This window comes from Pleurodeles waltl, chromosome 7 (assembly GCF_031143425.1).
Source record: "Pleurodeles waltl isolate 20211129_DDA chromosome 7, aPleWal1.hap1.20221129, whole genome shotgun sequence".
Classification (NCBI taxonomy): domain Eukaryota; kingdom Metazoa; phylum Chordata; class Amphibia; order Caudata; family Salamandridae; genus Pleurodeles; species Pleurodeles waltl.
In genome coordinates, this window is record NC_090446.1 from 1,021,305,122 (window position 1) to 1,021,326,578 (window position 21,457).

A 21,457-nucleotide genomic window follows, 5' to 3' on the forward strand; every position below is an offset into this window, starting at 1 on the left:
TCTCCCGCACTCTTGTGATGGGAGAAAACCCAACACCTCCAGCAACCAAAGCACCAGTCACCCTGTCCCCAACTGAGGTGGGTCACTGATTCCAACAACGTCCCCCAGCTCCCCTGAGCTCGAGTCCATCATGCCCTCCAACCCCCTGACTCACCAACTATGCCTACCGCCTCAACGTGCAGGACCCCCTCACCACGAGTGCTCCCGGATGAAGTAGCCAGACACCAAAGGACACCTCTGCATCAATCAGTCCTGGAGAAAAGGATCAAAAGTCCACCTACGTCCCCAAGCACCCCAAGTCTCAACCTATCTGTTTGTTGTTCCTGACTGGCTTCGTAGCCAGAGCCTGCAGCTTGTCTTCAAGAGGACCAAACTTCCATGGGAAACCATGGGCCACCCAACACCTCATTGCACCCCTGCACCTGGCCTACAGTGCTGCTCAGAGTGACCTGTTGGTGTGGTTCTGATCAGTGCCCAGTACTTACCTTTACTTCCTGAGATAGGCCTCACAAGTCGTTGTTAACCCTGTGTTTGCTGAACATTGTTTTCCTTCATAGGTTAACATTGAAGAACTCTGAGAATTGCACTGTGTTGATTTTTAAAACTGAAAAGTATTTACGCTTGAAAAAGTGCTTACCTGATTACGAAGTTCTAGGGTTTGAAACATATATAAAAAGAAGTGTTATTTTTCTAATTTGGTCTCAGATTTATTCTTTGCATGTGTGTCCATTTATTGCCTGTGTGTGCACAACAAATGCTTAGCACTACCCTCTGATAAACCTAACTGCTCACCCACAATACCACAAAATAGAGCTTTAGTCCTATTTACTTTTGCCTCTGCAAACCAATTGGGGATCCACAGGAATGTTTGCATGGTGTACTTCTTTTTAGCGCACCATCTAGAGAGCCAGCTTACTATACGTGTTGAGTGCGCTTTTGGTTTGGAGTATAACTGTATTCCTGCTCTCGAGTGACACAATTTAATCGTTTATGAAAACCATTTAGAGATTGTACCCTTTGTCACTGCTTTACCCATGTTGTTGTCTGAAAATGACAGAAATAACTGCTTTGTTTTCCATCTTTCTGGGCACTTGGAAAAGACTTTTGATCTGATTACGATAGGTATCATATTCAATTGAACTTGTAAAACAGCAGGTGGGGCATCCGTCATGTTTGTGACAAAGGCCCTCATTACAACCCTGGCGGTTGGTGGAGAAGTGGCGGTCTTACAGCCAACAGGCTGGCGGTAAAAAAACTTGGAATTACACCACTTCTCCGAACCGACCGCCATGGCGGAGATGACCGCCCGGCTGGAGACTTGGGTCTCCAGCCCAGCGGCCGTCACAAGACCGCTGGCGGTATCATGACCCGGCTGACTGCCGTGAATTTCATGGGGTTGGGCACCGCCATGAAATCCATGGCAGTAAGCACTATCAGTGCCAGGGAATCCCTTCCCTGGCACCGATAGGGGTCTCCCCCACCCCCACCCCGACACCCCCCACTCCCCTGCCACCCCCCAAAGGTGGCAGGACCCCCTCCCCACCCCTGACATCACTGCACAGACACACACCCGACACGCATGCAGACACCACCAACACAGATACCCGCACACACACGAACAAACATGCCAACAGACACACACACACAGTCATACACACACACATTCAGACATACACGCACACATCCATACAGACATACATACAGGCAGACACGCACACATTTCCAAACACACTACACCCCGCATGCATACACACACTCACACACCCCCTCTTCATACTCGCACGCACATCCCCATGCACGCACACAACACACAATACCCCCCCACCTCCCTCCCCTAACGGACGATCAACTTACCTGGTCCGTTGATCCTCCAGGAGGGGACAGGATCCATGGGGGCTGCTCCACCGCCAGCACCCCGTCAACAGAACACCGCCACGCCGAATCACTTAACGTGATTCAGTGGGCGGTGTTCTGTTGACGGGGCGGTGGAGGTGGAGCAACCTCCACGTCCCCGCCGACCGCCAGTATGGCTGCTGGCGGCTCTCCATCCGGAAAAGGACGGAGGGCTGCCAGCAGTCATAATTTGCCGAGCGGAAAACCGCCAGCACTGGCGGACTTCAGCACGGCGGTCCCTCAGTGGTCTTGTGAAAAGACCGCCGAGGTTGAAACGACCCCAAAGTATCCCATCCACCAAGGTCATATTCAGGCCCTTTGTATTTGAGCTGACTGATTTGTGTGGGAGTTTTTACAGTTTCTTTGTCCTCGGTGTCACATCTTTGCCCTTTGGAGGCTCGTTGAATGCCTCTCTATCTTGGATCCAGGATACTGGGCAGCATTGGAAGGAACTGGTTCCTTTTTTGTGATGGCATCAACGTATCTAGGAGGTGGCAGGATTCTGTTTTCTCCTTCTCCAGTTCCACTCCATATTTTCCAACTGCTTTATTGATGATCTGGCCATACATTGCAATACCATACAGAGGTGAAGGCCTTGACAAATTAGTGTCAATCCCCTCTTCAGGGGAATCGATTTCCACATCTTTTCACTGCATTTCGGAGTACTCAGAACTTTCAGACTACTAAAAAGAAATCTGTGAACTCTGGGTCATTTTATTCGAAGAAAAATGACTGTTCGTCCTCTTCTTGTGGCTTTGGTGTCATGGGAGGGGATAATTTTTCAACCTCCTTCTCAACTTGCTCATTTGGTGTTGATGTCTTTCAAGAAATTTGGGATTCCCAAAGGGATTCATCGAAATTCCTCTACTTCTGTATTGATGCTGCCCCCTCGGCCTCGCAACACCTTTTCTTTCTCTCAATTTCTCCACAATGCTCTCTGGGGTCAGTAGTCGTTGTCTATTTCCTCTTCGACATCGAGGTCTCTTTCGACAATGTGTTGATTGCTGATTTTCTCGACACCTCCTGAGTACTTTCTTCTTGAGACATCAAAACCCTCGACTCTGATCGTGTTTCAAAGTTGTTGGTTTTCCCTTTTCAGTGGTTCGCCCGACTGCGGTGTCACTGTTGAGGGTCTTTTTCTGTCTTTGCTTGTCTTCGCTCGGCAACTTTTTCAATGTTGAGGCAGCTTTCTGTATTTAGAGTCTGGTGTTCAAGTCTCTCTTCCTATATGATTTTTACTGAGTTACCTGGCCTCTTTTTTTCTTGTGCTTGTGTGGTTTCAACTCGAAGATTCTCATATTGACGCCCGATCCTTCGCCTTCATTCCCTTTGGCGATGTTATCTTCATCGCTGCTTGACAAACGTAGGTCTTTAAGCAATGAAGTTTGCTTTTGGCCAAAAATGGCATAGTGTACCTGCCTCTGCTTGTCCCTTGCCCTCAACGTTTTCGGCTTGAACATCGCACAGGCTTTGCTGTTGTCACTACTATGGTCGAGTGGAAGACAGAGGATACACACCTGTTGTTGGTCCTTCTGTGTAAACTTGTGGTGGTACTTTGTGCAGAAATGGAAAGGTGTCTTCTTCATCACTCGGAACAGGAGGCCGTCTATCTGGGCATTCTCATATATGGCCTCTGAATGTCGGTGGTAATCCTCCCTAGTACTTCTTTTTGGTGGTCTTCTTCTGATTTTCTTCGACAACCTTTGTCCCAACTTTTTATTTTCACAGATAAGAGAGCCTTCAGGTATGTTTCCAGTCCCAATGGCAGAAAAAAAGATGACAACCACGAGTGGGAACATCTGGGGAGGATGTATGGGGTCAAGAGCAGGCTGGATAGCACAACAAATGGAAGGACCATCGACACCCAACAACAACAATAAATAAAACTACTAGTATATTGGAGAATTCCAGAACTAGTATATTGGTGAATTCCGGACCTAACCACTAGATAGCAGAATAATGCATGGAATGTGATTCCAGAAAACATTCACGCTGTAAAACTACTGGTTACACCTCGAGGGATGTAATCTGAACTCTGTGACCACTTAACCCGTATGTGCTTCAAATTAAAGGAGTGGGAACGTACTCCTGCACATAATATGACATGACCTCTGACTCACCATCACAACTCATAGGTATAAATCATCAATTCCCCCAAAAGATACCCATCTTAACATCAATCTAGGCTAATTAATATTAAGTTGAACAGGCAAGATAATTTGTTTCCGTTCAAAGTAACAAACTATGTGATGTACCTTTACTGCCATTATCTAAACTATGTGATGTACCTTTACTGCCATTATCTGGCCACTTGGAACATGTCGCATCTTCTCCACTACACCATAGGCTCCACGGCCAAGTTCCTCAATGGGTTCGAGGTCATCTGCCTTCACTTCAAAGTTCTGTGGTAGAGAAATAGAAAGAAGAGTGAAGGTTATGCCACCAATACAACATTGCACCAACCAATTATTGAACCTTTAACTTAAGATATTTATTTGACCTTGCACTGAATTACAAGCTGAGGGAAATGAAACAGGACACCCAAAATCCATCCATCCAAGTCAGAAATATGTGAACATAGGAGTATGAGGTCCAAGAGTCATTAAGTCTAGGTGCAAAGGGAGCTGGAGATAGCAAAACCCTATCGGGAATCATTTTAAGGGGGTAGTGGACTATATAATATTAAGGGGTATACCCTAATTTTGAATCAGCCCAAATGGTGTCGCAATGTGACGAGGGAAAAGGAGTGTCATAAGTTTCTCTCCCACCACTCAATATGTTGCTCCCAAAACTTCAATTATGGATTATCTTATGTTCTGATTTTAGAGGTGTTGCCCAACATGGTAAGTCATAACCCTGATGCTAGTGACACTGTCCATTATTCTCCAAATTTACACTGCTTGATGTAGAAAGATTGTCCAATCCCGAGACCACAGACCTGATTCCCAAATGACGTGTGGTGATCTGCAAGGTGTCGATCGTCTTTAATTAGGGGCAGCACTCTGACATTTGGAGGGTTACCACTTCTGCAGTGTATCTGTAGAAGTTGCAGTGTATTACCTTGAAGCATGCCTTTAATGGAAGCATTTTAACTTGTGCTATCTCAGGCAGATTGTGCCCAATGCAAGGAGTAATTTTGGTTTGGACAGTGACACATCTTTTTGTTTTTTTGAGCTGTAATGATCCTGCACAGGATTATTGCTTATTTTCTGACTTGACAAGTATCTTTATTTCGACTGGAGGTAAGTTAAAGGTCCTTACATTGTGTGATCAACATGCCGTCTTGCCGTTTATTTCACTTTCTGACTGATGATGTGCTTTGTCCCAGTGGACTAGGCATCAAAGGACCCACAATAGGTGCCCCATCCTCTGTGTTATTTCACTAGCAGAGCACAAAAGTTGTTTTGGCCTCGGGCAGCATCCAAAAATGCACCCTTAGTCATAGTTATATCTGTTGCTACTGCCCATCACCATGTTATGGATGAGTGGCAGTTAGTGGTGGATGTGATTCTAATGAGGGGAAAATGCCTTTTCACATGTAAAAGCCTACTGACTGTTTCTGTGTAAAGTATATAGTCATTGATGCTTGACATATTTCCCTATCTCTGTATAATAATGGGGCTGTCAGCAAAAGGTGTATGAGTATATATTCCTGACTAATCAGTACACAGTAGCATTATCTAGACATCAGGAAGGTGACTGGGGTCCTTAGCTGAGTGGTTAGTGACCTCCAAGAGGGCACAGCAAATGCAGCACAAAATGTAGGTTCACCTACATGTTGCCCTTTGGATGCCGCATCATTCATGTAATGTTCCCCCTGTACATCTGCAAGGGATGTGAAAAAACATATTTATGTAGTTACAGATTTTTTCTGTACCAGAATACAAAGCACTGGCAAAGACTGATTTCACAACTTTGGCAAATTATTTGGGTCTGCCCTTTCATGGTGGTAACTTCTCAATGTTCCTTGTTTCTATCCATTGGTCGGTACCCTCATGCTCCTCCAAAAGTATCATGGAACTAGCACTCCAGGCCCAGGTCCTAGTATCTGCCTGAAATTTGGAAGAGACTGCTGATTTAGCATAGAGAGACATCTGACCTGAACAACGACCCACCTAGTGACCTGAACTGCCAAGTCTACTCCTCTAGAGTCAGGAAGATAATCAACCCCAGGCAGCTGAACTATTTCTATTGAAGCAGGACCAAGGTAGATTTAATAAGGTCTGTTAATGTCAGGCATAAAAGAGTGGGAAAAGACAAATAAGAGGTTGTTTGTTTTCATATTTGGCCTCACAGTTTGGGCTCAACTGTTCCTACTGGGGCGGGACTAAGCCTGATTTGAAGAAGGGAATGTCTTGTCTTGAGTAGCATAGAGGGCAAAACGTTGGTCTGGAAGGTTACCCACAGTTATTCTCAGCGTATCAGATTAATTCATACCCTCCACCTATCAACTTTTTGTATTCTCAGTTATTTTCAAAAGATAGCTTATGGTGTATGTTTGGGCAGTAGCTAAACTTGTGATTAAGATGGCTACATTCACCAAGGTCTGCAGCACATGGTGAGTGTTATTTCAAGCAGCCTTTTACAATAAACTACATTTTCTTCCTAAATGGTCATTTAGTTTAAATCTCAACATAGATTGTGCTCTGAATGTGAAAGAAAAGAAGTATTCAAACACTGTGTATGATCGTAGTACTTCCAGAGGTGGCATCTAGAATGGGACACTTAACGTCAGAGGTAACCCTAGAGGGGGAGCCATTCATTTTTCAGATACTGTAATTAGAACAGTAGCATAAATTGTAGATTATGCTTCAAGAGCTGAACATCCCCAAATAAAAAAGAAGCACATAACACCACGGAACTGAGCAAAACACTCCTGGGAAGTCACTAACAGTGATGTGCAACACGCCCTCCTTTTTCAAAATGTCTATGCACACCAGTATCCCTCTTGTTCGTCCCGTTACCTCAGAGTCTTCAGTAATTTAATATGAGAAATGAAAAAGTTCAATCGGAATGTGTGCTTGGCATTATTGCTGCCCAACCTCTACCCCTTATCTCCTGCTTAAAAGAAACCCTTTTCATTAAACAAAATCCTAAAGGACTGAATTTACCAAAAATTGTTTTATAAGCAAGTAGGAAAAAAAGAATGTCACATAACATATTTTCAACGGGGCCTTGGGGAAAATCCGAACAGTGAGGTCTGCCTCCCGGGATTTTTGGGAAAGAGGTGCAGTAAAAGGGACTGCCTTCTGTAAGACAGGTGTAAGAATCTTCATGCGGGGCTCTGTAAAGGTAAACAGCTTTATTTCCAAAAGAAATTGACACGTCTCACGCCCGTCTTAGCGTCCATCGAATGTCCACTTCCCTGTGCTTTTTATCTCGTTCTTTTTTCCCCGGCATTCTAAATTCCCCCATAAAGGTTCCTTAAAGAGGACATTAAAATTAAATTACCCAAACACAACACATCTCGCCCCTTAAAAAAAAAAAGAAAATATCCTAAATTTCAAATTTCTACACAAAGTCCACTAACCGAGAAGACACTTGTCTTCGACGCCCCTCAAACTTCACCCTCGAGGCTATGGAATCCTCCTTCACACATTCTTCCATACTATTCTCATTACTTTCCCTACAATCAACATATTCAGTTATCTTGCTTACCTCAACCCTATTTTTGGCACCCTGCTCACTCACGTCCTCACAAACAGGTTCCACTAGTCTCTTATGCATTACTGTTCTAGAAACATCAAACTTTCCACACAATGCATCACCATGTCCAGGATTACACTTAGCCAGATTACTCGCAGTCCAAACTCTGCCATCTTGTGTCACTACTTTCTTTTTAAACACTTTCACCACCTTCACAGGTTTATCAAATCTTGGCATACCTTTCTTTATGAAATCTGGCTTCCTCACTCTGCCCCAATCTCCTACAACAAACGTTGGCTCTTTCACTCTCCACTTCCTGTCATACGCTTCCTTACTCTTCTCCTGTTTTACCTTCACATTCTTCCAGATTAACTCCATCAGACCCTTTACTATGCTTCTTTTTAAACCACAAGGGAGAAAGTTTGGATACAGGATCTCTACCCCTCAACAGCTTAAATGGGCTGACACCGGTGGTGCTGTGGGGAGTGATACTGTAATACCATAGTTTTTCTCTCACCTTCTCCTTCCAAGATCCTCCAAAACCCCGTGCCCAACAAATGCATACCTTAAGAACTCGACTGAACCTCTCAACTTGACCATTCTCTTGTGGTTCATATAATTAAGTGGTTGTATGTTTAATGTTGCAATATTTGAGGACCCTTTGCATCTCCCTCGACACCAATTGGACTCCGTTGTCCGACACAAGAAACTCTGGATACCCTTCTTTAGCAAATACCTCTTTAAAAAACTCAATGACAACGGCCGACGTGACTTGAGGTACCAGTTTCACTTCTGGCCACTTGGAATGATAGTCCACTAAAACTAGAGCAAACCGAGCTTCATAAGGCAAGAATTGGAACGGACCAGAAATATCAAACCCCAATTTTTGCCATGGAGCTTCAGGCCATTGAACAGGATGTAAAGGCGCTGGCACCGTCCTCAACATCTTTTCAGCACTCACACACACAACACTCCCTGACAGTCTACTCCGCCATCTTATATCCATTCCAGGCCACCAAAAGGAAGTACATATCAACCTTTTCATAGATGACATACCAGGATGTCCTTCATGAGCCAAATTCAATATGACTGCTTGCATGCCTTTAGGTGGAACACATTTCCCCCCTTTAAATACCAGATCATTTTCAATTTCCAATTCATCTTTTACCTTAAAGAAAGGTGCAACCTCTTCTAGCATACTCTCTTTTCTTGGCCAACCAGACCTCACACAACTCTTGACTTCCTGTAGAGTCAAATCTTGCTGATCCTTTTCAAGCCATTCTCTTTCCTCAATAGCCCTGAATTCTTCAGAAATAATTTCAGACACAACAGATACAATATCCAAATCACCTGAAGTACATACATCCAAACTATCTAAATCTTTTTGAGGAAGTTGTGACAGACAATCAGCCACAGAATTACTTTTCCTTGGCACATATTCTACTTGAAAAGAATATTCCTGGAATCTTGAGACTAGTCTTGCAATACAGGCTGTTGCATTCCAACCACCACCTGGTGATAGAATGCCCACCAAGGGTTTATGATCTGTCTGAAGAATAAACCGTGAGCCCCAAATATAATTACGGAAGTGCTCAATTGCCCAATCACAAGCCACTAGTTCCTTCTCAATAACAGCATACCTTCTTTCTCCATCATTTAAGGTACAAGAAGCGAACCTAACATTCCATACATCCTTACCACATCTTTGAGATAGTACACCCCCAACGCCATATATACTAGCATCAACTGTCACTATACACTGTGCTTTAACGCTAAAAGGTTTGAGAGTAGGCGCACAAGCAATTAATTTTTTTATAGTTTCAAATGTACTCTCCTGCCTTTCAGACCACACTTACTCCACATTCTTCTGGGTCAATTCTCTCAAAGGTTCCATCTTAGTTGCAACATTTTCAATAAACTTGCTATAGTATTCACACAATCCTACAAAGGACAATAACTTCTCTCGATTATCAGGTGTAGGTGCATCGATAATGGCTTTGACAAGTGAACGTTTGGGCATCACTCCATCCCCAGAAATAGTATGTCCCAAATAATCAACTGTTTTAGCAAAGAAGTGACATTTCTTGAATTTCAAAGTTAACCCACTCATATTGAACACTTCACATACTTTAACCAAATGATCTTTGTGTTCCTCTTCATCTTTAGAAAAGACCAATACATCATCTTGAAAGCACTTTACAAATTTGTCCATATCTTTGAATAAATTAAACATTGCCCTTCGGAACACGGATGCTGTTGATGCCAACCCAAAAGGCATACGTATGAACTGAAATAGTCCCTGTGGAGTGATGAACGCAGTGAGGTGTCAGGAATCTTCAGTGAGTTCAATTCGGTGATATGCCAATCTCAAATCTAACGTAGAGAATATTTTTGCCCCATACAGCATGCTAACAATTTCATTTATATTAAGTAAAGGGTGACAGTTGATTATAATATTTGCATTCAATGCCCTTAAATCCACACAAAGCCTCAAAGAATTATCTGGCTTCCAAGCTAAAACTATGGGTGAAACCCATTCAGAAGATTCCACTTCTTCAATAACTCCTTCTTTAACCATCTCCATCAAAATATTTTTCAACTCCTCACGCACTCCAATAGGAACGTTCCTTAACTTTTATACAACTGGTCTAGTATTCCCTTTCAGTCTTATCTTATGACTGTAATTCCTTAACTTACCCAAGGCTTCAGAAAGCACCTGCAGAAACTTAGATATAATCCAATTACTCCTTTCACTCTCTCCAATCAACATCACGGGTTCACAAGATCTGGGATTTAAAATTATTCCTAGCTCTGCTTGTTCTCTCCACCCCAAAACATTAACTCCTTTTTTTAACATAACATCAAAACCCTCTGCAACAATATCAGAGCATGCCAGATCGGATACGTTCCAAATGAGATTACATTTCTGAACAAAATAATCATAAGTGATAATCGTCCAAGGAGACCCAGAGTCGGCCATTAGTTCTAGTTCTTGGCCCTAAATAATGACAGTACATCTAGGCTGCTTCACTTCTCTCCCACTTTTGTTGAGTGAGTCATTCTTAATAGACAAGACAACCCCTTTCTTTCTCTCCTCATACACACAAGACCTTCCCTTTATCACCGCCATCACTCCTATTTACATCCTTACAAACTCTTGCAAAATGCCCTAATCTCACACATTTTTTGCATTCTCTTCCAACTGCAGGACACTGTGGAGAATTTGCAAGATGACTTAAACCCTGCATCGGTAACATGACATTCTATCAATTTTCCTATTTTTCTCGTCTTTATTATGCCATGTAGTATTTCTGGAGGTAACTGTTGCTGATTCCACTACCCCCAACTGCTCCAACAACTTCCAAATCCGATATTTTATTCTTCTCAGTGTCTTCTACTGTCTTCATCCATTTTTCTGACTGTTCTAGAGCCTTTGCGGTATTTATCACATCCTGCAATTTTTGATCACCCATCACCTACAATTGTTCCTGAATTCTTCTGCTCCTCACTTGTACAATTATTTGATCTCTGATCATCTCGTCGGTAATAGGTCCAAAATTGCAGTGTATGGACAGACTACATAATCCAGTCAAAATGTCATCAAATGTTTCATTTACCTGTTGAACTCTAGTATAAAATTTAAATCTGTTCAACGCTACACTTGTAGTTGGTTCAAATCTATTTTCCAGTTTACTCAGGGCATCTTTAAAGACATCAATTTCTTCATCTTGAATGGCTGCCTGCGGTAATGTCCTAAAAATAAGTTGCCCTTCAGAGCCCAAACAATGTAACAAAATATTCTTCTTTCTTTCCTGTGACATTCCATCTTCATCAATAGCTTTCAAATACGTTAAAAATTCTTCCTTCCATCTAGTCCATGGTATAGGTGGGTCCCCTTTAAGTTGTAGACATTTTGCAGGAGGCTCGAACTGCATATTCTCTTTTCCTTATTTATTTTTATATATATAAATTACTGTGCTTAATGAAATAAACTTTCTTCGTTTTTTTTTAAAGTGCTTAAAAAGGAAAAGAAAAAAAAACTACAACTGCAATGAAGAAAAGACTAACAATCTTCTCTTTTATGTAGAACAGGAAGTGAGCCGGGAGAACAGGAAACAGAGAAAAGGAAAAAAAAAACGTAACTGGTAGCATGCCGCTCCTTTCCTGGTAAGAATGTCCTTATTTAATTGCGTGGCGCATCCGAATGTTCAGAGTGCAATCGTGTTGCTGAAAACAGCGAGCATTTTTTACATTGCGCTCGCAAGCAGTGATCCGTGAACACAGCATTGCCACGCGACGGTAACAGACGCGTTATAAACGTCTGTTACATAGAAAAACATCGGACGATATTTAATACTTGCCCGGGTAGGTCTGTAGATGTTGTCGCTGCTGCGGCTTCTCGCTGCAATGAAAAGCAACTTACGAACAGGACGGAAGATCCTGTTCCAACAGTAGTTTGTTCAGTAATGGGCGACAATGTTCAGATCGAATATCCAGCACCGGGCAGCACGTAGGGAACATGTTTCCAAATCCTTGTCGCCAATTTTTGTAAGAATCTTCACGCGGGGCTTAGTAAAGGTAAATAGTTTTATTTCCAAAAGAAATTGACACGTCTCACTCCTGTCTTAGCGTCCATCGAATGTCCACTTCTCTGTGCTTTTTTCCTTGTTCTTTTTTTCCCCTGGCATTCTAAATTCCCCCATAAAGGGTCCTTAAAGAGGACATTAAAATTACATTACCCAAACACAACAACAGGTTCCCGGGCTTCTGAGCTTCTTTGGTGCCCAAAACCATTTATATGTACGTGTTTGGGCTATTCCTTCTCCATTTTACAGTTTGTGACCTGGTGGATTGCGAGTGCGTAGAGTGTTGTTTTTCCTCGACTGTCAGTATTGCAGGTTAACTTTTTGGTAAAAGAAAATATAGTCTGGCATTTAGTGTCGACAAAGTAGCAAAGGCACTGCGCTTGCTGCACGAGGCCGGCAGCACAGATTAGCTGACTGAGACAGCTGTCGAAATGAGGGAGGCGAGGCATCAGAGCGAATAGCAGCTGTGGTGGCAACATGTTCAGCTCCACAGAGAATGGAGTCCTGGGGGGAGGAGGAATGAGGAGTTCCTCTCCCCTGCCCCCCCCCCCCAGGTCTTTGGGAAGAGTGGTATGGCCCGCGGCACGGTTGGGCATCCCGGGTGTTCTTTTGCTCAGTGTGGTGGGGTCACATATGATCAGACATTTTGAGCTCCTGGCCACCATTTTGTGGATGGTGACCTGGTGGCCGGAGCGTCAATAGCAGGGTGGCAGTTTTTCAGTTAATCCAGTGTTGCTTGGTAGCTTTTTCTAGCGAGTAGTGGGGTAGTTTTACATTAGGCACTTAGTTTAAGCAACCAATATTAGGGGAGCAGCTTTTCTATTTAAAAAAAAAAAAAGGGATCTACGATATCTTTACTCCGTGGGGAGTCCCTGAAAAATCGTTCAAAGTAAGTGGGGTTGGTGCTTACTGTCAACGGCATGGCGGAAGAGAAGGTCCGACAAGCGTTGGCTCTGCTTGAGCAGGTCGGATGCATGGATTTGGTGCAGCCGGAGGCGTTCGGACCCTTGCGCCCAACGCGCAGGTCCTCAGCAGGGGTAGCAGCAGCGGTTATGGCGTGTTCGCCTCTGCGCGCTGGCAAGACGTCTTCGCAGGTGAGGAGGGGTGGGCGGGCTCCGGGAGGGCTGGGAAAGAACGGTGCGGCCCGGGCGGGACGAGGAGCGGGCGAGATGGGGCCGGCGTGGGGAAGCCCGAAAGGGAATCCTCGGCGGGCGGGGCAATCTCGCCGCCAGCTTGTGGAGAGAGGCAAGGTGCGCCGTAATGAGCCAGGTGCAGCCTGCTCGGCACGCTCGGACAACGGTAGGGGAGGGGGAAGGGCCCGGAGCGGCTGGGAGCAAAAGGGCACAGCCTGTTGGCAATCGCATAGCGGTGCCATTACAGAGGCTGTGCACGGGGAGGGAGTAAGGGAGAGCCCACGGAAGGAGGGGAGTGCGGAGGAGAGTCCCTTTGAGGTGGGGGCAGGGCTGGAAGAGGTGGCCATGGCTGGGCAGTCTGAAAAGGTGGCGGTGAGGAGGAAAAGAGGCACTCAGGCTCAGACGAAGGACCCTAGGGTGCCTATTTAAAAAAGGCCCACTATGTTACAATGGAGTGGGCGCGAGGAAGAGGTGGATAGTGAGTCAGGGGTGGGAGGGTGGCAGGAGGAGGAGGACTCCGTAAGGCAGGGAGGGTTGGGGGGGTTTGAGGGGAAAATAGGCGGAGGGGAGGAGATAGGTGGAGATGGGGGGTCTCCTGAGGGGGTTTTTGAAGCGGTCTGTTCAAAATCCGGCACACCAGACCCTTGTTGGCAGGAAGCCCTTGACTTTGACGATGCAGAGCCAGGCGAGCAGGTTGCGGCTCGGGCACCCTGATGGGAAGAGAAGACGGAGCCCGGGGCGGCCTGCCGCTTAGCATCAGCAAGAAGGCAGAGAGGACAGCGCAAGGCTGCGGACTCTTCTGCAGGGTGGTGTGGCAGTATGGGTTTTGCGCCTCTCGGCGCTGCTGCCCAGGGGGAGCATTGTCTAGGCCCATCTGGTATACAGAAGGAGAGAGTAGGTTTCCCTGCTGGTTGTGAGGTCTATGGTGGTCCCGGAAAGGACGATGAGCAGGCTCAGGATGAGTGGAGGGTGGACGGATCGGACTAGAGTAGCGTCGAAGAAGGGGAACTGGTAGAGGTGAATCTGAGTGGTGGGAGTGCGGACAGGGTAGGGGGTCGCTAATGCTGTCATTAAGTTGTTGCAGAGTGAAAAGCAGTTGCAGGTGCGGCCTGTGGGACGAGGGAGAGATGGACCTTGTTTGGGGAAGCGGGCGGCTCAGGAACGGCCCCCGTTACTATCTCCAGGCAAGGGGTCGAACTTTTTGTAGGAGATTGGCTTTGGCATTGCTTCCGCATCATCATGTGCGTTTGAAAGTAGGTGTGCGTGAGGACTTGCGGATGTGGGGCACATTTTTGGACACTTTCAATGGAATTCCTTTGAAGGCCTGGCAGGATTGAAGTGGGATGTACAGATCTTTTCGGATGCTGCGGGGCGACAGGGCTTGGTATATATTGGGAGGGGCGATGGTGTGCGGTGGAATGGCCGATTGAATGGAGGAATGGGAGACACAGTATAGCGTTTTTGGAGCTTTTTCCACTGGTGGTAGCGGTGTGCCTGTGGGGGTAAGGAACTACAACATGCACGGGTACTCTTTCGGGTGGATAACATGGCAGTGGTGCACTTGGTGAATCAGCAATCGGCGCGGGTTGGCCAGGTTTTACAGCTTTTGCGGGTGTTTGTGCTTCAATGCTTAAAGAATGACATTTTTTAGAGCCAGACATATGCCAGGGGTCAACAATGACATCGCTGATGCTTTGTCTCGTTCTCAGTTGGATAGGTTCCATGGATTAGTCATGGGCGCGGACCTGCACAGGACAACCATGCCGGGGGAGCTATGGAGAATAGGCACAAGAGGATGCTACGGCTGGTATTGAACTCTTTAGCGCCATCCACCAGGCGGGCATATGCGAAGGCTTGGGAGGAGTTTGTAGGATCTGGGGCGCGGAGACGGGTAAGACAGGAGGACATGGTGGAAGATGTGATACAATTCGTTATGGTTTTGATCGAGAAAGGTCAATCCAGGGTTACAATTGCGGGAAAGTTAGCGGTACTGGGATTTATGGGTAAGCTTCTTTGGGATTACCCACCATCTGCGGGGGAGTCGGGTCACAGGATCCTAGAAGGGTGGGCGAAAGAAAAGGGACAAGGGGGTCGCATTAGGCGACCGTTGCCTTTGAGTTTATTGAAGAGGCTGTTAGCGATATTGGGAGTGATTTGCTTCGATGCAGGGGAAGCGTTACTTTTTCGGACTTTAATGTCTTGGCTGTTTTTTGGGGCGCTGTGGGTTTCGTAATTGTTGGGTTTGACAGGATGTTAGGGCATTCAATGGCATGAGGTGCTCTCTAGCGGCAGGGGAGTGGCGCTGCAACTCAAGAGTTCCAAGACGGACCAAAAAGGTGTTGGTGCGCTGGTTTTTCTTCGTCGCTATCCTGATAAGTCCATTTGCCCAGGTGATTTTGGGGGGACAGTTGCGGAAGGGTGGCAGGGATTGGTGCGGGCGTGGTCTTTCTGCACGGGGAGTGACAGCTTCGCAGTTGTTAGCAGTCATGCGCAAGGGGTTGGCATACTTGGGGGTGGAGGCGTAAAAGTTTGGTACTCATTCCTTTCGGATCGGGGTTGCGACGGAGGCAGGCAACAAAGGTTGGGTCAGGGAGGAGCTGATGGCATTGGGGAGGTGGTCAGATTGCTTTAAACGGTACGCGAGAGGGCGGGAGTTTTGGGCATAGAAAAATATTTGGAGTATTGATTCGGGATATGTGTATTCATTTTCTTTTCTTTTTCAGGTGTGGTGCTTGGTCCTGAGGCGGCGTACCGTTCCATTTGATTGGTCGGACATTCCTTCATAAAATGGGCCCAGCGCCAGGCCCGGAGGACTGTTATTGGGGAAAATTTAGGTTTTGACCCAGCCCGGTATCAGGTCCGCTGGTTTGGAAAAGGGGGAATGCGCTGGGGTGAACTTTTGCCTCGCCTGCAAAGTGCGGCAGGGAGGGGGCAGTGCCCGAATGTGTTGTGTCTCCATTTGGGGGAGAATGATTTAGTGGCTACAACTGGGCTTAACCTCATGAAAGCCATGAAGAGGGATTTACAGGTACTTGCGACCTAGTGGAAGGGATGCCATGTGGTTCTTACTGTTTTTGTCCCATGTCGGGTTTGGAGAGGGGCCAGGAAACCGGGGGCTGTAGAGAGGGCAAGGCGCAAACTGAACTAAGAAATGAGGTGTTTTTGTATTGAAAGGGGTTTGACATTCTTGGAGCACATGGATTTGCGCTCTGAAGATGCAGAATATTTTTAGGGACGACGGTGTGCATCTTTCATTTATGGGGATGGAGCTCTATCTGTTACAGCTGAAGGAACCCTGAAAGCGTTGAAGGAGGCCTGGGAGGGGCAGAAAAAGTCAGGGTCTTTTTCTGGTGGCGGTGAGAGCTGCAGGTAATAAAAGCTTGTGTGGAGGACGGAGATGGCAGGGCAATTCAGGTATTATAGGGGGGAAGGAGCATTAGTTGGAGATGGACAGGCAGGGAACTTCACGTTAGCGAACAGGATCAGAAGAAGCAGATAGGATGGGAAAAATTAGGTAGACGAGAAGGGTTAAAGGGAAGGCAGGACAAGAGTAGGGAGGGGGAGGGGGGGTAGCGGAGGGGGAAGGAGGTTGGATAGGTTTTTTCCATGTCTAGTGAGGCTTTAGTTTGTGAGGCAAAGGCCAAGGCTGGTTAATTGTTAGGTGCACCAGTTCCAATAAAGCAGCCTTTTACACACAACAGACAAGTTGTGGTGTTGTTCACTCCTTCCCTGTGGGGGTGGAGGGAACGCAGGTACGGAAAGGCTGCCACGTTACAAAGCGAAAGGCTTCCAAAGACATAGAGAGGCACCGGGATGAGGGTTACAGTCTAGTGCCACAGCATCCTGCGTCAAAGTCACTCAGGGGGAGCGGCAGGAAAACTGTAAGGATGTCCTTGAGGAAGGCAACCAAACCAAAGAAAGCTGAGCCACCCCGAGGGCAGATTGAAGAGCAGGGAGGGGAGGCGTCCGCATGGTCTGAAGCGGCGCTTCCCCTGGCGATGGGAGAAAGGCCTGGGTGTGCCAGCAGTGCCTATACAGGAAGAGAACTGACACAGCAATGAGAGGTGGAGAAGTGGTTGAAGCACTGTCCCAGACCAGGCAATGTTAGAAGCGCAATGCAAGAAGGGAAAAATTACGAAGGTAGGCAGCACATGGTGGTGAGGGGGGGGAATTACGATGATGAAGGGCACGGGGTTTGACAAGAGAATACACAAGAACTTCAAGAGGAGCATATTTTGGCAGAGGAGGAAGGGTGGGGGACTAGAGGCGCCTTAGCAGACATGGAGAACGGGGATCAGTAGGAAACATCTTGGATGGGGGAGGATCTATGGTTCGGGAGGAGGAACTGGTTAAGCAGGGCCCCAACAGGGCTTACATGACAGGTGGTGGGATGGAGGGTCGTGGACCGCAGGGGAAATTTCAGGTCACAAGGCGCAGAAAAGTTTGAGGGAACACACAGCCTGGTGAAGGTGCCGGGTTATAAGCGTCCACAAAGAGTTGCTCCTTCTGCTGGGGCAGACATGCTGAAATAGAGTGAAAGGAACGAGAACAACCAAAAAGGGAACTTAAGGGCCAAGGGGACTATGTGGATCAGACCAGTGCTTTAAATGGAGCAGTACTATCCGGTACTGACTACCGGCACTTTTTTATTTTGAGAGGGAGAGTAACTGCACTTCTCCAAAAAAACGCAATACTTTTAATTGGAGAGTACTGGCACTTCTTAGAAACAAGCAAGTACTCTGGTACAGAGTACCTGTACTTCTATTTTTCCATTTCAAGCACTGGATCAGAGGGAAAAGGGTGGAAGGAGCACAGAAGGAAGCCAACTCATGAGTTGCTGGCATTGGACTGCAGAGGGAGTGAACTGGACTAGGGACGATGGGGCAGACATGGGTGCCAGCACATCAGTTCCCTCCTCTTTTTTGGAAGCGGAAGAACAGAATTGGCTTCCGGAATCGGTGGAGCTAGGAGCCGCTCAACCTAACCGAGGGGAAGTGAAGGTTGGGCCCAGAGCAGTTCACTGGATGCCTATGGGGGATCCCATCGCAGTCAGAGAAAGTAGGTTGAGGACACACTTGTTGCCTCCATCTGTGGGTAGGCCTCCATCTGTGGGTAGGTCTAGGGCAACCTCCGGCAACTTTTGCACATATGGTGGACGTGTGGAGCCCACAGGCTGGTATGTGGGGTTTCTGAAGCTCCTCTGGTCACCGGCTGCTGGCCCACAGAAAAACAAACATACGTAAGGCCTGGGCACTATGAAATAGAGGAGGGAGTATAGAACACTGCAGATGCTTTGTCTCGTTTCAAGTGGGAGGGATTCTGTGGGCTGGCCAAGGAGGCAGACAGATGCAAGACTCCCATTCCGGTGGAATTGTTGTCAGTAGGCATAAGAGTGTGGTACAACTGGTGGTAGGGTCACTAGCAGAATATACTAAGAGAGCATAAATCCAGGCTTCGGCAGAGCTCTTAGCCTCGGGAGTCCGCCCTCAGGGGGCGAAGCTTGGGATAGGTCTGAGGATGCGATTCACTGTATGTTAGATTTTTAGGCTGGGGACTGTCTCACGGCACAAAATCGCAGTGACTTGGGAAGGGAGGAATGAGATAGCGTGGGCTGATCGTTTGTTTGAACAACATGTTGTTAGGAGGATAATGCCCAGATTCTTGCACTTGGGGGAAAATAATTTGGTCCTAGAGTAGGGAGTGGTGTTAATGAGGGCCATGAAACAGGACTGGAGACAAGTGAAGGCAGAGTGGCTGTTGCCATGTTCTTTGGGCGGAGTTTATACCACGTAGGCACTGGAGGGGCGCAGCAAAGCTTTGCCATTCAGACATCAAGTATGACAATGTTGAGTTTTTTCAAAACAATGGGGTTCGTCTTTCCAGGCTGAGGATAGACTTATACCTATTGGAATTGAAGGAGGCAGTGGCAAGGACTTTGAATTGAAAGATATAAAGATGAAGATACAGGCTCCTTCCTGGATGGTGGGGCAAAAAAAGTAAGAGTTTGTCTATTTCTGGGTGGTGGTGGCATAGGAAGTTTTTACAGAAGGCTACAGAGCGTGGTGTTGAATTTGCATTGATAAAACACACATAATGGGGTAGGCAGGAAATTAAGGTTAAGAAGTAATTGATCATAGGATAGTTGTTTATGGTCAAGCTTTAGAGTTATAGGAAGGAGGGCTCAGTTAAAAGTTGGACATGTTTATTTAACAAGATGCTTAGCAGGGAGGGGCCTTTGGGTGGGTAGTAGGAGTGTAAGGGGAGTAGGTCATGGACAGAAAATTAAGTTTTATTAAGGAGATAGTATATAAGGCCAGTTGGCTTAGATTTGTGTTTTGTAAATGTACACCTGTTTAAAAAAGCAGCACTTTCCACACTTAGAGGGTCAGTTATTTATGAGCACCCTATTTTCCAATATTCACACGTCTGCAGGCTCTACATCTGAAAGATGCATATCAAACTCTTCTTTAGGAAAGAACATTGCTTTCCAACACTGTTGAAGCTAAGCAATAGCTCCATGAAAAATATTATTTCTTGTTTAGATGCACAGAGTGAGCCCTTGGTTGATTTTCTATTTCAGGCTTCAATCCCACGGACCAACCTCTCTTGGGACAAGAAAACACTTCAGCAAATAGACACTTAAGAAGCCATTATTTCTTTGCGCCTACTACGAAACTGCCTCCCTCTTCTACACTAAAATCATTACCATTGGAAATAAAAGCAAGCTAAAAGCCAAAAATGCATCCATCTGCCAACCCAACTGCAGGACAATGAGAGGCATCTCAACGACCCCAAGAGATGAAACACGGGTTCCAAGGAAAAGGGGAGGCGGGACATTAAGATCCATGATTCCACACAGCTCAGAAATCAAGGAACGGAAAATGCACACACTTTTTGTTTGAATGCACATAATAGATAACGAAAAGCTATTAAATGGGTTTCAGTGCAACTAATCACTAAATCTCGAAGTAATGGAGAGGCGAGGGAGTTGGCTAAATTTGAAAATGGCTCAAAGTAAAACATATGGAAAATGCCACTTACCCAGTGTACATCTGCTCGTGGCTTGTTCCACTGCAGATTCACATGCTGTGCATTACATCTGCCATCTAGTGTTGGTCTCGGAGTGGTACAAGTTGTTTTACTTCGAAGAAGTGTTTGAGTCACAAGATAGAGTGACTCCTCCTCTTCGGTTCCATTGCGCATGGGCATCAACTTCATTGTCAGATTGTTTTCCCGCAGAGGGTAAGGTACGAGTGATACATAGGTAAAAGAAAATGCAACTATATATATATATATATATATATATATATATATATATATTCAAATGTTTGTAACTTAAACGACTACAGGCTACCGGGGAGGTGGGAGGGTGTATGTGAATCTGCAGCGGAACATGCCACGAACAGATGTGCACTGGGTAAGTGACATTTTCCGTTCGGTGGCATGTGTAGCTGCAGATAACCATGCTGTGCATAGACTACAAAGCAGTTTGTCCTCCCATAAACATAGCGGTTGTTAGTTGACAGGAGGCCCGCCACAGGACCCACAGGTCACCAGCACCCCTCTCCCTGCAGAAGGTGAACCACCCCACAAACGTTCCCTGCGCACCAGACAGAAGCCAGAGACGCTTGGCAAGACCAAGACCCCCGCCCGGAAATGAAACTCTCCTGATTGTCCCCCTTGTCACCTTGTCCACTTTGAACTGACTTTGCTCCTCTTCCTATGGCCCCTTGGACACTGGACCTGTGCTACAAACACACTGGAACAATACCCTGGACTTTCCACTTCACTTTACCCTCAATCTTATAGCACTACAATAAACAGCCTTGAACACAATTTGATTAACACACTTTTATGTGTCGTAAATGTGCATTTGTGGGAACAGTCACATCGAGTGCATATGATCTGAACACTGTGATAGCTAACAAATAATGACCTAGAACTGTCTGCAGTGATCACATCAGGACAATGTTGTCATATCACCAACATCTGGAAAATGAGAAGCCATAGGTGACAGTAAGTTGAGATGCAAAGGAAGTGAATGCCATCATGCCACAGGCACACATATAAATCAATAGTCAGAGTAATGGTCAGTTCCACTTTCTCACTTGTGTGTCATTGGAAGTATTGTCATATAATGAAAATGTCACTTACCCAGTGTACATCTGTTCGTGGCATCAGTCGCTGAGATTCACATGG

General features: G+C 46.1%; 1 protein-coding gene across 1 annotated transcript in view; it reads right to left on the reverse strand.

The window, feature by feature from the left end:
* MAP2K6 (mitogen-activated protein kinase kinase 6) overlaps positions 1-21,457 on the reverse strand; it is a 460,161-nt gene that overhangs the window by 207,060 nt on the left and 231,644 nt on the right. The window contains exon 4 of the mRNA XM_069199837.1: positions 4,182-4,295. Within this exon, the coding sequence (XP_069055938.1) occupies positions 4,182-4,295 (114 nt within the window). The remainder of the gene's footprint in view (positions 1-4,181; positions 4,296-21,457) is intronic.